Source organism: Thalia democratica, chromosome 4 (assembly GCF_965202585.1).
Source record: "Thalia democratica chromosome 4, ktThaDemo2.hap1.1, whole genome shotgun sequence".
Taxonomy (NCBI): Eukaryota; Metazoa; Chordata; class Thaliacea; order Salpida; family Salpidae; genus Thalia; species Thalia democratica.
This window is the reverse complement of record NC_139168.1, coordinates 46,556,224-46,575,667: the sequence shown is the minus strand read 5'-3', so window position 1 is coordinate 46,575,667 and position 19,444 is coordinate 46,556,224. Positions and strand designations below refer to the sequence as shown.

The 19,444-nt window shown below is 26.5% G+C and overlaps 1 protein-coding gene across 2 annotated transcripts; it reads right to left on the bottom strand.

Moving 5' to 3' along the window:
* Nucleotides 1-400: 400 nt before the first annotated feature.
* LOC145834847 (uncharacterized) lies at nt 401-19,444 on the bottom strand. Of its 2 annotated transcripts, none has more exons than XM_082942364.1 (7): nt 19,308-19,410; nt 18,219-18,312; nt 13,805-13,877; nt 13,577-13,720; nt 9,018-9,115; nt 7,681-7,814; nt 401-774 (listed from the first exon to the last, which is right to left on the bottom strand). In XM_082942364.1, the coding sequence occupies exons 1-7, from the start codon at nt 19,357-19,359 to the stop codon at nt 524-526; spliced, it is 846 nt and encodes a 281-aa protein (XP_082798490.1). In that variant the 5' UTR covers nt 19,360-19,410; the 3' UTR covers nt 401-523. The 2 variants fall into 2 exon arrangements, with proteins under 2 accessions (XP_082798490.1, XP_082798491.1); XM_082942365.1 differs by having other exon boundaries at nt 402-774; nt 18,219-18,307; nt 19,306-19,444.

The following is a 19,444-nucleotide window of genomic DNA, read 5'->3' as shown; positions in this document are numbered from 1 at the left end:
GCTTTTTTCATTTTAATATCTCAAAATTCAGGTTTTTCTAGGTATTTTTATACCCTAAATTGTCAAATTCTAGGTATTTCTAGGTTTGTATATTTTCTTACAATTTTCCTTATAGAACAAATTTCATTTTAAATTAAGTGAATTTTATACAATCCTCCATTAACTTATTTCATTTGAAAACGTTGACTGTTTTCCTTTAAAACCTTTAAAATAAGTATACTTTATTAACACAGTATATAGACTTCACGTACAAAGAATTTTATATTATGTTGAAAAATGGTCAACCACTGATTTAAAAAAGTAAAGTCCTGTGTTTTTTAGCCTTTTTTTAATGAATTAACTTATATGGTGTTTTTTTGTACATATGTTATTCGTAGAGTTTTTGAATTTATTTTATTTTTGTTTTACTATAATAATTCACTACAGTCAAAAAAATAAAGAAAACAGTATACAATTTATTAGACTAACATTAAAAAGAAAATACATTAAGATTTTGTAATATAAATAAATTTCCTATACACTACTAATTGTTAGAGTTACGAATATTCCAACATATTTCCCAAAAGGCGAGCGACTGTATTATCGCATCCTTGGTCGTTTGGCTCATTAGGCTTTTCTGAAATTCTCCATTTTCATCAAACTCGCCAACAAGAATTTTTTCACCACTTAAAATGATCATATCTTGGGAATAACCAACAGAATATTCTTTCCACCGATTGTTTTTCAAAGTTTCAAACAGTAAATTTTGACAGTCCATACGTGTTTTCGTTCCTTCTGTAAATTTTTTTAACAATTTTCAAAATTTAATTTTTTGTACAATACATTCGATTTTATCAAAATAAACCAAATATTTTAAGATTAAGTTTCAGTTATTTAAATATTACATTTGTAAAGCTTATAAACAAGAGTTGGCAACTTTTTAAAGCAACAAAGTTGTACGAAGTTTATGAGAAAAGAAGTAACTTGGCACCATTGTTGTTATTAATTTTTACCAAGGTAGCTAAACACCTTACAGTGAGCCAAAGTTGCGTTTAATTGGAAATAAAATCCCATAAAGACAATAAAAATATATAAGTATCCAATCAATATTTGAAAATACTTTAAAATATTAATTTTTTATGTAGCCCAAAACTACGTATATTAAATTATTTCATCTAAATATAAAATTCCTACCAGAAAAAAAATATATCAGGCTTTAAATAGTAGCTCTCTATTATAACTTAAAATCTGTTGAAATTAGGTCTATTAAAAAATAGGCAAGTTAAACTCATATTATTAATACTTCTGTTTTATAACATTTTTTCAATATTGAGTAGATAGTAAATATTAAGTTTTGATAATTAAATACACATTTTCTTAGAAATAATTCGATAAAAATATAAAAAATAAGTTATACAAGGTCTTTTAGAAGAGTACATTGGCTATGTTAATCTTAAAATTAAAATAATAGTTATTTCATAAACTGGAAACCTATTATTACTATTTTTTAAACCGTTTAAAACTGAGGATTTTAAAAAATACATCTAGACCACGGTTTCCAAAACTGGGCCAAGTGTCCTCTTTAGGGAGCATGAGTAGTAAAGGAGCATAGTTCATAATTCGAAACTTACACTAGATATTCTGGAGTTGATGATGAAGAGCAAAAAAGGTCATAGGCAGTTTTAAAGGTTTTTTTTGAGAAATTTTGTTGGAGGGGCCAAGATTTTCAAAAAGGGCCATTTAAAAAAAAGTTTTAAATTGTACTTATTTGATAAATCTGTTTATTTTCTACTAAACTATTACACCCGACCTACAAATACTCGATAAGTCGAAGCTGCAAGTTCAATCTGTGTCAGCTGCATCTTAAACATATATAAATTTTCTACACAAAACTTTTTTAAATAGCTTATAACTGGAGCTGATTTAGTACATAAAAATGTAGTGAATGTAAACAAACTATCAAAGTGTTTAAGTGAGCGAATGCGCATGCCACGCAAGCGGGTAACAAGAAAGCTCAAGATAAAAATTTCAAGTTAAGGAGATTTTATAAATGAGTAATTTTCCAAACCCCCTTGCAAAAATACCACGCGTTGCCACTGCTACTTTGTATATTGAGGGTAAATTTGGTATTTACCTCACACAAAATAAGCATGAAAAAAAAGGTTAAGAACCTCTGTCCTAGAAGTAGAAGATATAGTTTTTTTCAAGTAATGAATTGCGACTTCCTTGTGTTTTATTTAGTTGACTGTCGAATTGAACAAAATAACGCAAAAAGTTGAAACTGAAAAAATGAATGAGAAGAGGAAAAAATTCCTCAGTCAGCTTTTGTTAAAGTTTTATGTGCTGCAGCACAGTTGTTTTTTAATGAAAAATAAAATTCATATTTTTAGTTGCCGAGTTTACATTCTGTATACTCTTCTTTTTTTTTAACATAATTTTTTTTTAACTAAGTTATTTTCTATATGTACTTTTAATCTAAATTCGACTAATTAATTTTTCTTTTAGTATATTTTATAATCTAATTTTTACAGGGTACTACTAATTTCTTGTTTTGATATTAATATAAGTCTAAAAAGAATACATAACAAACTTTAAAAGGCAAGTTAGCAGGTGTATTAAATTTAAACAAAACTGGTTGCAGACTGCCAACTTTCTTGTAAGTACTACTTTGTTATGGATAATATAAGAAAAAAGACAGCTGTAAAAATGGGACAAGGTACAACTATACTTGGAAATTCCATACTATAAGTGTTTACAAAGATTCATAACAAAAAGTCTGGTATTTATCTGAAAAATTTTAATGGAGTTAAATTGTTTTTGAGAAGGTATTAGACTATAGAGTAGGGATGGGCAAATTTTTTTGTCAGCGGGCCATATGTGGAAAACTTAGTAATTGACGAGCCGGTGCATATCAACTTCATTTAAATCATAAAAATTATTCAATTATTCTATTCATTTTGACAAAATACTAATTATGTGTGACCTTTTACTTTACTAAATCTAGTGTAAGTTTTGAATCTCCCGTAAATTTTAACTATACCTTTTTTCTTCGATTCATTTTAAAATCTAGAATACACAGGGTGAGTTTTAAAATTTGGATTAGCAGGCCGCAGTTTTACCTTTTGCAAACCAAACTCTACTTAAGGGCATAGGGGGGTCCGACATTTTTTTTTTTTCACTAAAAGTAACATTTGATCTTATATGAAAGCTTGAAGTACAATCTACAAGCCAGTTGTTATAGAATTAAAAAATCTAATTTAACTTTTGAAATATTGTAATTTTTATAAAAAAATTCCGATACAAACATATGGATTGCAAATTTTTCAGGGTCAATTCTCTTGGAAATTTCATAAATCACTAAAAATCTATCTTATCCTGCATTTTTGAGCTAGAGACCTCAAACTTTCAGGAAACGTTCCTTTTATAGTTTAAAAGATTTTGAATGTTGGAAATTTCAAAATATTGAAAAATAAAAATTTTAGACAAAAAAACAAAAAAATGGGTGTTTTTTTTTAATAAAAATTTAATTTTTCAAAATAAAAAAATTCCTGCATTTAATTTTTTTTTTAATTTAATAATACACTTTCTGTTAAAATTTGAAGAAGATTGGTTGAAAAATGAAGGAAGAGATAGATTTTTAGTGAAATGGTCTTTTTTTGCGTTTTTAGTTTGTGCCTTCCATGAGGAACCTATTGAGGTCACCAACTTTGATCGCTGATATCTCAAAAAATTTTTTGAATTTTTTCAAGCGGTTAAAAATGTCTGATAGCTCAGATAAAACATAATAAAATAAGGCCAACTTGTAAAAATCAAGGTGTGCCCCCCTATGCCCTTAATATTTGTAAACATTTGCGGGCCAGTTATTTTCACTTTACGGACCGGATCCGACCCGTGAGCCGTACGTTGCCCACTCCTATTCTAGAGCATCATAAGTTATCAATATACGGTAATTATAGAAAAGTTATAGAACTAAGAAAATTATGCCATTATTGCTTAGAAATACTGAAAAGAAAAGAAAAAGATTTGAATAACTTTTTCTATATCATGAAGAAAACTATCTGAGTGGCTAGTTATAGCGCTGTAAACAAAGCAAAATTGAAAAATGCGAGTAGAACAACAGGAACGATTGATCAAACCTCAGGAAATCTCAAAACCATCTTGCTCATCAGTGAAAAAATATCAAGAAAATTCTGACATCACTCTTGGATATTCTTGCAGTTCAATTTCAGATGTGGCTTCATTAGAAACGTTCGCACAAGCGTATTGTAAAAAAGATGTATCACTGTTTCTACCGGCTGATTTTTTTAAACGACAGCTTAGTTGAAGCTGTACGAATAACTTAAATAACTCTGGTCGACTTATAAACAATTTTTCTGTTTTAGTAGATATTGGTGATCGATATATCAAATATTTTAATTTAAGTTATTCATATACTCAAAAACATATTAGCAAGATTAATAAAACAGTTTCTCCGACTATCAAGAACAAATGGTTAAAACTCCGTAGTGTATTCGGATGACAAATTTAACCTAATATTGAAGGCAAATTTAATAAAAGACGCTGTTCGGTTTCTGTCTAAAGAAAAAAAAAACTTAAGCTTCTACGAGCTCTTTGTTTAAATCCTAGACTGCAGTTAACATTTTCTTACTAAACCTCCAGAACAATAAAACAGCTACAATAATAATTACTGCTACTTAAGAGGCAAGGGCAATAATAAATGACATGAGTTTTGTCAAAGACCATTGCCACAAGGTATTAAATTGTGCATTGAATTTTTAACTTCTTCGAGAAATCCAGACAAGTTTTAAGACAATTTACAAATTATCGAGAAAATTAGAAAAGAAAAGCCAAACCTCAGAATAAAACAAAGCTCAATAACTAAACTAGTGTGAAAACAAAAGATTTGCAACTGGTTTTTGGCAAATGTTCTCCAGGTTTTTATAATTTTCTACAGGCTTGTAAATGTACACTTTTTTGCGTCTATTTTTAGTTTAAAATTAAGTTTAAGGTAAAAAAATTGTGTTACATAATATAACAAAATAAAAAGATATTGTAAAGCTAATTTAAATGATATTAAGCAAAAAAAAATTTGGTGATGACAATAATATTTTATCTATATGATGGATTTTTTGTGTCAAATTTAAACTTCACTACTAAATACGAAAAAAGTGTTTAAATTTACAGATTTTTTAGTGATTTTTGTTTAAAAAACCAGTTTTTTTATTTTCCATGTTTTTTAGCCTAAATTGTTAAATTCCAGGATTTCAGGTTTTGTGGCAGCCTTGAAATTTTTGTAACTTTCGTTTTTAATTAAATTTCAAACCCCAACAATTTTTTCTGACTAATGTGATTTTTTCTGACATATTTTTTCAAAGTGACAAAACTCTAAATAGCTCTTGAAAAACCTATTGCAGAAGTATACAAAAAAAAATTTTAATATCTATTGCAGTGGTTCCTAACCTTTTTGATGCCCCGCACCCCTAAAGTCTCTTATTTTGATCTCGCACCCCTAATACTATATGCTAAAATTTTTAGTAACAATTTGATTATAAAGTCATTGATTTCATTAAATAATAATTTGTATTTTAATTTTGAAAATAAATCTTCTTTTATCGAACCACCGTGCACATATCTCACTAGTACAATCAATTGACTGCAATTTTCAACAACGATTGATTCGTCCAACTGGAGAGAGATTTTTAAAGAATTAGCTTTGAATTCAGCAATGGCTTGATCCAAAACATCCGAACTTAAATCTTTAATTCGACTTTGAATAATATTATTAGATAGCGGCACTAACTCAAGATTTTATGAAGCTTCTTTTCCCAGAACACTTTCTGTTATTTGTAACACACATGGCTTTATCAACTCTTCAGCAATTGTATGAGACTTTTTGGATTTAGCTATGTTATACGCAACATGGTAAGAAGCCAATAAAAGAGGTTTGCCAGCAGATACAAAACCAAACTTTGGAAGTTTTTCTTGTGATTCATAGCGGTTCCTTTTAGATTTGAATGACTCAAAATCATGATCTGAAATATCTGCCTTACCATGTCGTTTGTTAAAATGTTCTTGCAACTTAAATAGCTTCAAAATTGAGTTCGAAAATACAGTGTTACATAACATGCATTGCGGTTTTTGCAGGCCTTCAACTGTTTCAGTGCAAGTAAAACCAAACTGAACATAACTATCATTCCTATTCCTTATCTTTGACATGATTGAGTACTAATTAAATAAACTGTATTCTATTAAAAATTAAAAAAACAGTCAATTATTATGACATTTTTTTCATAAAACTTATACAAAATCAGTGCTTCAGTCATTTAGTTTTTTAAGGTTTGAAAAAATATTAGAAGTGAGAAAAAAGCACTAGAAAAGTAATAAATATTAAGCCTAAACTTAAAACTAAACTTTTTATACATTTTGTTATGAATATAGGTACTTAAAAAATAAAGATCAGCTGTTTTAAGTTAAGCTTATGTAATGTTTTATTTTCAAAACTATCAGCAACTAGGAGGTTTTAAAATAATAAAGGTTTGAGTTAAGATTTTTAAAATATAAAAGATATTTAGTTTTAAATTGTAAAAAGATGTGTATAAAAGCAAATACAAAAAAGTTTGTATGCTTATAACATAAAAATAAAAAAGTAAATTAAAAAAGGTAAACGGTTTAAGTTCAAAAAAGGGATGAATAGAAATAAAGTTGATGCATTGAATACTTTTGCTGATCTATAAAGATTGGTTTCATTAAAGCTAAAAACAAGTTGTCTTAAATGGTATAAAATACAGTAATTGCTGTGAACTTTACAATATACTGATGTTAAATCTTTAAGCATCACTTTCTGCACAACTAAGCTTAATAAAAGATTACATTATAAATGTAATAGACTTAACAGAACCTGTTCTTAACAGCTAATAAAAAACCTGCTGAAGATAGTAATTTTTATCTAAGTATTTCAATTAAAATAGATGCTAACTCATAAACTGTTAAAACAATTAATGGTAAGTTAAGAAAATAAAATATTTAAAGAATAGGTGATTAAAATTCACAGGTGTAAAATTCTAAGAAAGCTTTACTGAAATGTTAATTCTAAACTAACAGCTATTAAATGAATTTAGTAAAATGAATTTACTTTTAGAAAAGCGCTCTAGCTCTATGACGTATTAATAAAATTAATTCATTCAGAAAATTAGCGCCGACTTCTTTTTATGGCAAAATGTACTTTTTAACTTTATAAACTTTATCAGAGAGTGAAAATCTCCTTATTTATCATACAAAAATGAAAAGCCATTTCGCACCCCCTGGAATGCTGCCTCGCACCCCTGGTTGGGAACCCCTGATCTATTGTAAGCGCAAAATTCAAAACAAATTAAAAAACGGTAAAAAATTGACCTTGCCGTTAACCTTTTAAGATATATACTGATAAAACGAAATCTTAAAATTCCATTAGCTCGAAACTGCTTACAGCGAGGAAGCTAACTTTTTTATGCTAATTTCTTATTTGATTTCCCAAGCTGAAAAAATTTAACCTACCTACATAACTTTCATTTCGAGGGACACCGCGTGTACACTTATTTTAATTAATATAGTTATATTAATATATTAAAAGATTTTAAAAGTATACAACCAACCAACCTTGGTTTAGTCCTAATACATTTATATTAAATACAATATAAATATTTTTTATTTTAAGTTACTCACCAACTGTCAAATTACAAAAATCAGACATTTTTGACCTATCTAATTGGAGAAAATTGTAATCTATAGAATTCGTTGAAGGGTGGACTAGTTCTATACTTTTTTGCAAAGCTCCAAGTAAAAACATTGTTGTAGACCTATTAAAAAACAATCAACAGTTTAGGTGTTAATGTAATAAAAAGATAAAAAACAAAAATTTTGAACATTTTACAACTTTTTTTACCATATAATTTTTTTGTAATAAATACGATTAGTTTTTTTTTTTGAGGCTAAATCTTTGAATGTTTCACTACCTAATTTAGATTAATAGCAGAATTTAGCTAGATCTATTTAGTCAAGCAGGTATATTAGACCTAAGACTTAATTAAAATAAATTGTGCTAAACAACCTAGATTTTATTTTAAATTCAGTTCTGAATGAAATTTACAAAGATTAATGACACAAAACTTTGAGTGACCTATGGTGTTAATTTTTCAATAATATTTTTACAACTTTTGCACTGATTTACTTTATTCCATTTACATGAGAACCAAAAAAATGTCTAACAAACTAGCGACTTGTAAAGTGCAACTGAAATTTAAAAAATAGCCCAATTGATCACTGAAGATATATTTTATGCAAATTAAGCTAGTGATCATATATTTATTTGATAACAGTATTTTTTTTGGTTAGAATGCACTTATTATTTTAAACTACTTATGAACTTGAAAACAGATTGTAACAAAAAATATTATTAAGTTATGTAATACTGTTATCATATTCCCTGAAACGTTAAAAAACTGAGATCTAGTAGATCCAAAAGAAACAATATATATTACGAAATATAATTTACATATACAGTTATCAATATACTCAACACAAAGATGGTGATAAACACTAGTAAACTGGAAACTATAAAATAACACTGTTTTTATATTTTCTGTGAAATAAAAACATTTTAACTTATAGCAGTTGCATATTCTACAAATTTTTTACAGATAAAGCAATTATTGTTCATCAAAAAATTAAATTTATTTGACTAATGATAAATAACTAACAGATTTTTAAAGTGATTTATTTATTTTTTTATTTAACAATTGATGTAATCAAAGGACAAAGCAGTTTAATAGAGAAAAATACTTAAAACCAACAATGCTTTTAATTAACTTGCAATTATTTGCTCAGTAAAATATTTAAAAAAGTAAATATACACTATATACTATTTTGTTTGGTTATCAATTAAAAAACAAACCTAGCAGTATCACAATAAAAACTAACTTTAAATTAAGTTTTAACTTCAGTAATTGTAATTCATAATTATTAACTTTAAAAATTGTAAGTAACAATTAACACAAAATTACCTTAAATGGAGATTTATTTGTCTGAAATGCTGTGGTAGGTGAATATTTTCTAACATGTGTAAGTCTACGGGTGGCATTGAATCTACTATTGGCTTTAACTGTATTATATTTAAATTATTTACTATTTTTATTTATATTACATTGGAGAAAAAAAATCACTTTTTTTTTAATATAACATTAAAAACTATGGTTTTATCTTATTTTTACCTAACTTATTAAAAAAAACAAACATTTAAAATTATTTGACGTATATTATAAACTTTTATGAAGGTCAAAACAAATAAAAGAAAAAATTGAGAATGGTTATCAATCTTAAATATGACTTTTTAATTAACATCAACATTAAACTGTGGAAACTAGTGATCTACCAGATACACAAATTAGGATCCGGATCATTTTTTTAATCAAGATCCAAGACCAGATCAGATAAACTAAAAATTTCAAAACAATCAATGCTTAATTATACTTTAACTTTATCATTTATATTCGTCTATTATTTCTAATAAAGATGGGCAACTTTCCTAGTTGACAGGAAAGATTTACCAGAAGGCTTTTTGGGGAGAATATATATCAAAAAATAAAACTTGAGAAAATACGTATTTTTAGAAAATTATACGATAACTTATTTCATCTTTAAATCAAAAAATTATTGCAATAGTCATTTAACAATCACTATTGCGTTAAGAAAATAGAGATATTTAAGAAAATATACTTAAATACATATGCTCGAGTTGTTTTTAAGCTAAAAAAGTTGCGTGCCTGAGGTTTCTCTTTGATTCTAGTTGCGGACCGTATATCACCTATCCCTCACTTAAATTTTGTTCTAGCTAAAAACTAAGAAAAAAAATATGGTTCATTTGTTTTCAATAAATTTTGTAATGAAGTAGAGTAAAAAATCAAACTTTAAAAACATGAACTTGACATAGAAATATATAAAAAAATTCTTGAAAAATGATATAAAATATATAGAAAGCAAACTGTTGTGAAAATTTCATGATTAAACTTATGTAATTTGGTTCTTGATCAAACTAAAAACATGTTTTTAGTATGGTATGATTTAAATTCATAATTTTTGTAAAGCAAATAATGATAGACTATCTGTACAAACGTCACAGTTTACTTTCTATGTAACAGTAAAAGAAAATTAGAAAGACTAATGAAAATAGGAATAGGAGATCTAGTTCAACTCAAAACAGTACAGATAAGATAACTAGAAAATAAATACTGGATTATCATGATGAAAATGAAAGCAGAACTACTATTAATCAACCAATTGCCAACATTACTACCAATGTTTTTATTGATCTAATCAGGGAAAATATATGCCAATACGAAACAAGTTAAAAATTTACATTCTGTATTGTTTTGCATATTTTTGTAAATTCTATAAAATGAAAAACTCATTTTTAAGTATTTGTTATCCTACACTACAGCTTACATCATGTGCATTCGGCATAAGTAATTGTTACTGTGGATTTGTTTATGCTTAATGTTTACTTGTCTTTTTTTCTTTTTTTTAAATAAGGATATTCTGATTCTACGAAACAAATTAACTCTTATTTTTTAAATATAAACAGATCTGGATGCAAATTTTTTATTAAATAAGTGTATGATCGGATGAATAAATCAATAGCTAGCATAAACCTTATTTTGCACAAAAGATAAAAGCTAAAAGATACAAGTTTAATTCTGACTTAATTTGAGAATAAGTTAAAAATAGCCTAATTTAGCATAATAAAACAAATAAATACAACCATTCCTACGCTTTTTAAGTGTAAAGGATATTTTTTAATTTAATTATTTTTCAATAAATTCATTTTTAAATTTAGATGAATTTCTTTATAAATAAAAAAAATTAGTACAGGGTTCGTGCGCGAAATTCCTTTTCATTTAGCCTGACAGAGACCAATTTAGCCTGACATTTTTTCAAAGTAGAAAAAATCACCTTCAGAAGGCAATTTGGATATCGGGGGGTCCCAATTAGCAAATTAACACAATAAAAGTATTCACAAAACTACTTTTAAAGAAAATAAAAATATAAATGAATTATTTTTCAACGTCTATCAATCGCTTACCCACAGGGTTGGTGCGCGAATTTTTTTAAATTTAGCCTGACTGAGACCAATTTAGCCTGACATTTTTTCAAAGTAAGGAAAATCCCCTTTAGAAGTCATTTTAGGTATTTGGGGTCTTGATTAGTACTATTTTAGTTTCCAACTTCAACCAGCTTTATCTCAAAAATATTTTGAGCTTTAAAATTCTGCTGAAAGCAACTCATAGCTTAGTTACAACTCAATAAAATAAGACTAAATTGTGAAAAAAGTGATTGACCCCATCCCCTATGCCCTTAACATAACAAATTCAGTGATAAGTTTTAAAAAACGTGCTATATCTAATCTATTACTAGTGTAAAAATTTAATATATATTACTTAACACAATTTTTCAATTTAATTAAGCACTAAGTAAAAACATTATAAACAGAAGATTTATAATAAAACAACGTGCATTATCGTGTTTTATTAAAATTTAAAATGAAATGCTTACAAGAGTATTAAGATAAGTAAAAAAATATTTTTATAGTATTTTAGCTAAAACTAAAAAAGCTAGTACTTAAAATTGATACATAACTATAAATCCTAAACTTTAAATAAATATAGTGATTGTTGATGTCATATCAGATTTAAAAAGCTTAAACTTAAATTAAAAAAAATATCCTTAAATATTTTGTTCTTGTATAGAAAAATGGATTGTTCCTAAAATTTGTACTCCCACAAAACTTAGTACTTATATCTTAAAACTAAGTTTTAGTGTTGTTAATATCTCTAATAGTTTTAGACAAACAGTAAAATATATGAATAAACTGCTAAGAGTTTTAATCTAAAAAGTATTTGGTATAAAGCCTTTTAATTAGAAATTAAAACAGTTTAATCAACTAAGCTCTGAAAACATAGCTGATGTAAACAAATTCAAACAAACAGCTAAGTTGTTGCACTAAACTGTAATGTTGAAACTGTATTTTTTTATAAATTTTCATAATTATGACGTATATAATCTACCCAAAACAAATATTAAATGTTCTTAAATTTTTTTCAGAGATTCAACAAAAGGTTTTAAACATTTATCTTTACAAACACTGACTGATCTTGAATTTAATAACTAAATCTTTATTTAGAAATAAATTCACATCTCAATTTTTTTAATTAAAAATTTTTAAGCATTTGAACTGACAAAAACTGAAATTCTCAAGTTTTTTAACAAAAAAACTGATTTAGCCTGACGTTTTTTAACTTTTTTCAAAAAAACTGATTTAGCCTGACTTAGCCTGATTTAGCCTGACGCGCACGAACCCTGTTAGTAGATGAAAGAAATTAAAACACAAATAAAGTAGTCATTCATCAAAAAATTACATAATTTTTACTGTAAAGTTCCAAAATTATTTTTTAGTTGACTTAAAAAACCAATAAATGTGGATTTAAAAATTTAACAGGGTTGCCACTGGTTTTTAAGAAAATTCTTCCAGGCTTTCTGAACTTGATTCCAGAATTTTGAAAGTACACGTTTTTGGGTCTATTTTTAATTTAAAGTTAATTTTAAGGTCAAAAATGTGTTAGGTAGTAATACAAAGTTGAAAAGATACTGTAAAGCCACTTTAAATAATTTTTTAATAAAAAAACTTTGATGATGACATAAAATTTTTATCTATATGATATATTTTTTTATCAAATCAAAAGTTTACTACTTAAAACGTAAAAACTGTTTAAAATTTTAGGTTTTTGAGTGATTTTTGTTCAAAACTAATCCAAAATTTTCTAGGTATTTTTTTTAATTTCTCAAATTCCAAGTTATTCCAGGTTTTTTTCAGCCTAAGTTGTCAAATTCCAGGTTTTGTGGCAACCCCGATTTAAGCATACTTAAAACATGCTGTTATATTATCCTAAATTCTTTAGATTATATATTTTTTTTTGAACTTACAATAAAAATTTGAGTACATAATTTCCATTAAAAAATATTATTGCTATAGTAAAACAATTTTTAAGTCAAGTATTAACCTTTTTTATTACTGTCTATAGGTTTGTCAATACTTATGAAAATACTAAGATAAAAAAATATTGACTAACAACTAAACTATAGCTTTTTATAGTTGAAAAATTACAGTAGCAGTAAAAAAATTACACAAAACTTACCTTATCTATTAACAACAGGGCTTACAAAACTCATTTTCATAAACGCCCCCTTTGCAAAATAAAAAAATGCCCATAATTATTAGAAATCGTCCCTATTTAAGTTAATTTCTTATTTACTTTTTCTCTGCCTTACTAATTAACACCTCCGGAGAGCTAAAATAACCTCTAAAAAGGCGATAATGCACACTGTAGGAAACCTTTAATTTAGCTATTTTATTAATTAATGCTTACAAAAAGCAACTATTTTCAAAACTTTTTAACTCTTAATTTAAACGCTAAACAGTTATCTTAATAAACTCCAAAAACAATTAAATTAAACAAAATGAAGTACACTAAGCCAGTTAATTAAACAAATAACTTGATCAATAACTTACAATATCAAAGTATTGGGACGATTTTTTTAAGTTTGAGTCTTTGAATGACTTTACAATAATATCAGTAATAGTAAAATTTTCATCCATTGTGACACAAGAAATTTCTTCTTGATTACATATAAATGAAGATGTGGTTTTGATAACCTGTAAAGTTTTTATTTATATAGGTTTAGCATCTGTTTTATTGTCAATAGTGCATAAGTTAACTATTTCAATTATAATTCATACCTTCAGATTTTCTTTTTTTTTCATCCATGGTAAAAGATCTGCCTTTATAGTTTTTCTTCTATGTTTTCTTTTTCTGGATTGATTAATAGTAGAGTTTTTAGTGTTTACAATTGATTAAATCTACATTGCACAATTATATCATATTACAACATTATCGAGTTTTATGAAACCATTTTTTATAAACTTTTATAACATTTGATCGATTGATAATATCTCATGTATCACACTTAAACCTGTATAAAATGTAACAAATAATTTATTAAAAAGTAATAGCTTGTTGTCCATATATATTATTTTATAAGAATTTCTTTTCAAATAATGTTAATAAAAACAAATATTAGTAAGAACTTTTCAACTGATTTTTTTTTAATAATCAAAAGCTCTCTTGCTAAGTGTTTCTGATAAAAGAATTGAGACAAATTGTTCAATGGATTTTTAAGCAGTTTTTGTTTATATAAATACATAACAAATAAATAGCAACTTTATTTTTAGTAATGTTCAAATTTTCTATATTAATAGTAAAGACAATACACTTTATATTTTTCTTATAATAGTTTATAAGTAAACTTTTCTAAACTAATTTTGTAGGCAAAATTCTTAGTGTAAAAGTTTGACTATTTACAAAAAAAATCTTTTGAAGTTATTAAACAGAAAATTGTTTCCAGCAAACTGGAAAAAACCTGGAAATATATTTGTTTCAACAACAGAAAAAGCAATCTTTAAGTGTAGGGATAAGTCTCAACATGTACCTTGCCAGCGCTGTAAAAAGTTGTCTCATCCATTCAAAGGGAAAGGAACTTAGAATGTAAAACCTTTCAGATATTGTTTTTCTTATTTGCCTAGCAAGTCAGAGAAGGTTAATGCTATTCAAACCCATGATGATAGTTCCTGTTTTATACAACAGAATACACAAGTAATGTCATTACACGGTAATAAACTAATTATGTTGAACAACATTATTTTTGACAAGAGAAATATGCGTAAGCCAAGACATTCTACCATCCAAGTGCATCAATTAAAATCCCTAAATATAGTACAAATAAATTTTGAAAGGTTAGTGTGTTAGCTGATACTGGTGCACAGTCAAATCTTTGGAGATGGAAAAACTTTCAAGATGCTGGTTTTGGTAAGAATGACCTACTTTCTGTATCAATCACAGCTTGGGCTGCTTACAAAATTCCAATAAGTATTTTAGGCGCTTTCAAAGCTACTGTTAGTGAAATGTCTCCAAAAAATGAGGTAGTCAGCTGCAATAGTATTATTTATTCAGTGACTGGGTTTTTTTTTCTCTCACATGAAACAATGGTTGAACTTATAGTCATAAAAAGAGATTTCCCTACTATTAATTCTCAGCTGCCTCATCATCTTTTAAAGTTGTTTCAAATTTGAATGAAAAAGATCAAAATTAACTCAAGTCACACGTGGTAACCTGCAGAGAAGTCAACGAGAAGCAAAGTTCCAGATAAACCTTGCAAGCTTCAATTTAAGGCTACAAGTGAAAATGTTTGTAAGATGTGTGAGTGGCTTCTTCAAAAACTTCTACGTTTAATATATGTCCGCATAAACCATTTAATCAAATGGGTAGGCCCCCACTTGAGATTCATTTGGAGGATAATGCTAAACCTTGTATTTTTCATACTCTGGCACACGTACCAATTTATTAGCAATAGCAGGTTGAAGCAAATCTCATAAGAAATGAGAAGTTAGGTGTTTTGGAACGTGTCTCATTTGGTGAACATGTAATCTGGTGTCATCATATGGTTAACACAAGGAAACAAGATAGGTCACCTAGGAGAACTGCAGACCTCTCACCTCTTAACAAGTATTGCAAGAGAGAGACATGTCCTCAGAAACTCCGTTTAAGTTGGAACATAGATTTACAAAAGGAACATTCAAGACTGTAACAGATGCTTAGAACAGCTATCATATAGTTCTTTTGAGAGAAAGTGATAGGCAGGGCTCGCTTTTTCAAATTTTATTTCCAGGTTTTCCAAATTTCTTCCAGGTTTTTAAAAGTACACATTTTTGGGTCTATTTTTAGTTTTAAGTTAATTTCTTTTTAAGAAACTGCGTTAAATAGTATAAAAATATTGAAAAGATACTGTAAAGTTACTTTAAATGTGTTTTTTAATAAAAAAAAATTTGATGATGACAAAAAATCTTAATTATATGATAAATTTTTTGTGTCAAATCAAAATTTTACAACTGAAAATGTTAAAATTATTAAAAATTCCAGGTTTTTCCAGGTTTTTTGATCAAAATTCCAGGTTTTTCAAGGTTTTTTTAAAAAATTTTTAAATTCCAGGTTTTTCCAGGTTATTTTAGCCTAAATTGTCAAATTCCAGGTTTTTCCAGGTTTCCAGGTAAAGTGGCAACCCTGAATAGGCATCTTACAACATTTATCACTCAGTTTGATAGGTTTCATTAAACTAGAGCACCTCCAGGCTTTGCTTATTCTGGTGATGGTGACAATCGTCGTTTTTCAGCTATTTTATCTGATTTAGATAGACAGGAAAGGAGTGTAGATGATACTGTGTTTTATGATTCTGAGTTGAGTGTCACTGGTGGAGTACAATAGATTTTTTGTCAAAAGTTTGAAAAACTGGCATAATCCTTAATCCAAAGAAGTTACAATTCTGTCAGAAGTCATTTGATTTTGTAGGTTTCAGATTTTCAAATGAACTTATAGAACCTTTACCAAAGTTTCAATCAATTCAAGAAAAGTGTCAAAGCTGCAACCAAAACTTTCCTTCTTAACCATTGTTACCACAAGAGTTATCTGATCCTCCTAAAAGTCCTTTAAAGAAGATACTTGCAGATTTTTTCCAGTTTGCTGGAAACTATTTTCTAGTAGTAGGCAACAAATTGTCAGGTTGGACAGAAACATTTTTAACACCTAGCAGAACATCTCAAGCAGGTTCGCATAGTTTGATTAAGTGCCTAGGAGACTTATTTTCTAGATTTGGAGTACCTGAGGAGGTATCAACTGAACATGTTTCTTTAAAATTTCCTGACTTTTACCGACTTTTTTTTTTGAAAACCCTTTTTTTTCTGACTTTTGTCTTGTTTTTTGTTTTTTCTGACTTTTCCTAGCTTTCCTGACTTGGTGGAAACTCTGATTTAAAACTCAATCAATTCAAAATAATTAAAAATATTTAAAAACAATATTCAAATTTTTTTTTTCAAACTTAAACTAACCTGAGTTTCTCAAAAAAATTAACAAACAACAGCTTGAATGATTGGCAATCCTGTGAAATACATACTTAACAACTTTGTTGTAAAAAGTTTGAGCTTTTAATCTTTATTTATACAATAAGTAAAAAATTATGAGAGCTTAAGTTCTCTATTTTTGCTACAGTACAAAATGCATACCATTTGAAGGTACTCAAGTCTCTATATAATAAATATTTGAAGCAAAATTAACCAAGCAACAAGTTTTGTTCAACTCATATCTGTATAAACTATTGTAGTTTTTGTATGTTGCTTTTAAAAGTATATCTAGTTTACAATTTAATAATCTAATTTTATGTAATTAATTTACCTATTTCGATCATTCTCTTACTACATTTTAGTTTTTTAGTATTAAAATAACTATAAATTTTGTTAATTTTAAAGATTAAAGGGATATTTTAATATTATATTAAAGTGATTTACATTGTAATATAACTAATTGGGAATTAAATATCTTAAATAGTTACATAAATAGTTTATAAGTGTTTGCCAAGAAATATTTATTACTTTTACTGCTTCTTAAATTAAAACATGTATAATAATATTTGTCTTCAATTTTTATAGAAGTAATGTTTTAAACCAGCATTGCCAAAGGTACTTAAAAAGTTTTTCCAGGTTTTTTGAACATCTTCCAGGCTTTTGAATGTGCAAAATGTTTGACAATTTAATTATAAAAATATATTAAAACTAAAAAACTGTTTTAAATAGTACAAAAAATATTTTCAAAACAATGTAATGCTACTTTGAAAGTGTTTTGTAACAAATAATATCTGAATGAAATTTGAAAAATTATGGATAATTCATTTTTTGTTTCTGACAAAAATTTCACTACTTAACATAACATTTTTTTAAAATCTAGCTTTTTCAGTAATATTTGTTCAAAATTATTAAAGTTCCAGGTTTTTCAAAAGTACTATTTTGTCTAAATTGTCAAATTCCAGGTTTTTTGGCAGACCAGTTAAATGTCCTTCTAATCGATTTTATCATTATTATTATTTAGCAACTAGGTTATGAATGGACATTTAAATTATACTCAAATTTTAACATACTATGTTTTGTCTAGAAAATATATAGCTGATTGAAAACGATTACAATTTATAAATTAAGATAGCAGCTGAAAGTAAATAAAAGAAATAAGCAACATTATAAACTAATTTACTTAACTTGGTAGAAAATTACTAACTTTTTTGCTTTTCCTTCAGAAGATTCAAGTTTGATATCAGCAACACTTGAAATCATTCTTTGATTAACTTGTTCTGCAACTTTTTTGAGCTGTTTATAATTTTAATAACAAGATTAGTAAATTATATAACTTAACTTTAACACAAAACTACAAAGCAAAAATAACAGTGTTGCAACTATTTGATTTAAAAAAATACCTTTACAGTTTTAAAAGCTAGCTAAATATTAAGACAAAAACTTTGAACTAGACAAACAATTTCAATTAAGTTAAAGTTTTACTGAGTTTTACAAAAAAAAAACTGAAAAACTTTTGAGCTAATCTGAGTAAATCTAACAATTTAAACTAGGCTAAATCAGCCTGAGTGTGTGTAAACTCTGTTAAAATACTGCAAAAATAGGAATAGGAGAAATTATTTTTTATATAAGAAATTAATTACATAAACAATAAGTTGTATTACTACAATATTGAAAATATTTTTTTTATGAAGGTTTTTTTTTTAATTTTTACTGAAAACCTTATTTTTAATATTGTATATGTATATTTATTTTTAGTTTGTAATTTATTGAGCAGAAGTTAAAAAAAACAATGGTTAAAAGGTAAAAAAATTACAATCCAAATACAAAAGACTTGATGTTTTTCTACCATAAAAAAATTGAATATCTATAATCACAATCACATATTAAGCATTGAGTATCATTAAACAGAAGACATTTTCATCATTGTTTTACTATTATTTTAATATTTAGAATCTTTAGAAAGTAAGCAATAAACAAACATAAATTTCAACTACCCCTAACTAAACAAAATATTACTTTATAACATATTTAATTATCACTGTAGTAAAACTTTAAGATTTTGGTACTAAAACTTTCAAATAAAATTAGAAAGATAATCAAAATAACTTAATCACAGCATTATTTTTTGCATTTTGACCTAAACTTTAAGTGTGTTGATAAGACATGGTCAGTTTTTGGTTATCTTTTATCATAAAATTAGAATTATGTTGTGATAACATAAGGATAATTTTAACACATATAAAACACAAACAGCTTATAACTTTTGAGATATATACATTGAAAAAACTAACTTGATACCCTTTAAGGAAGGACTGGTACTTCATTGATAATTTTAATGCAAACATGTTAATTTGTACTAGTCTGTATTTTTATTTGAAGTTTACCATTTATCTAACAACTGTTCATAAATTATTTATAAAATTGTTGAAT

Coding starts and splice junctions, on each gene's coding strand:
- LOC145834847 (XM_082942364.1), bottom strand. CDS start 19,359: ATGTTTGCATTAAAATTATCAATGAAGTACCAGTCCTTCCTTAAAGGG. Junction 18,313..19,307: donor GTCCTTCCTTAAAGGGTATC/AAGTTAGTTTTT, acceptor ATTAAAATTATA/AACAGCTCAAAAAAGTTGCA. Junction 7,815..9,017: donor CAAATAAATCTCCATTTAAG/GTAATTTTGTGT, acceptor GTTTTTTAATAG/GTCTACAACAATGTTTTTAC.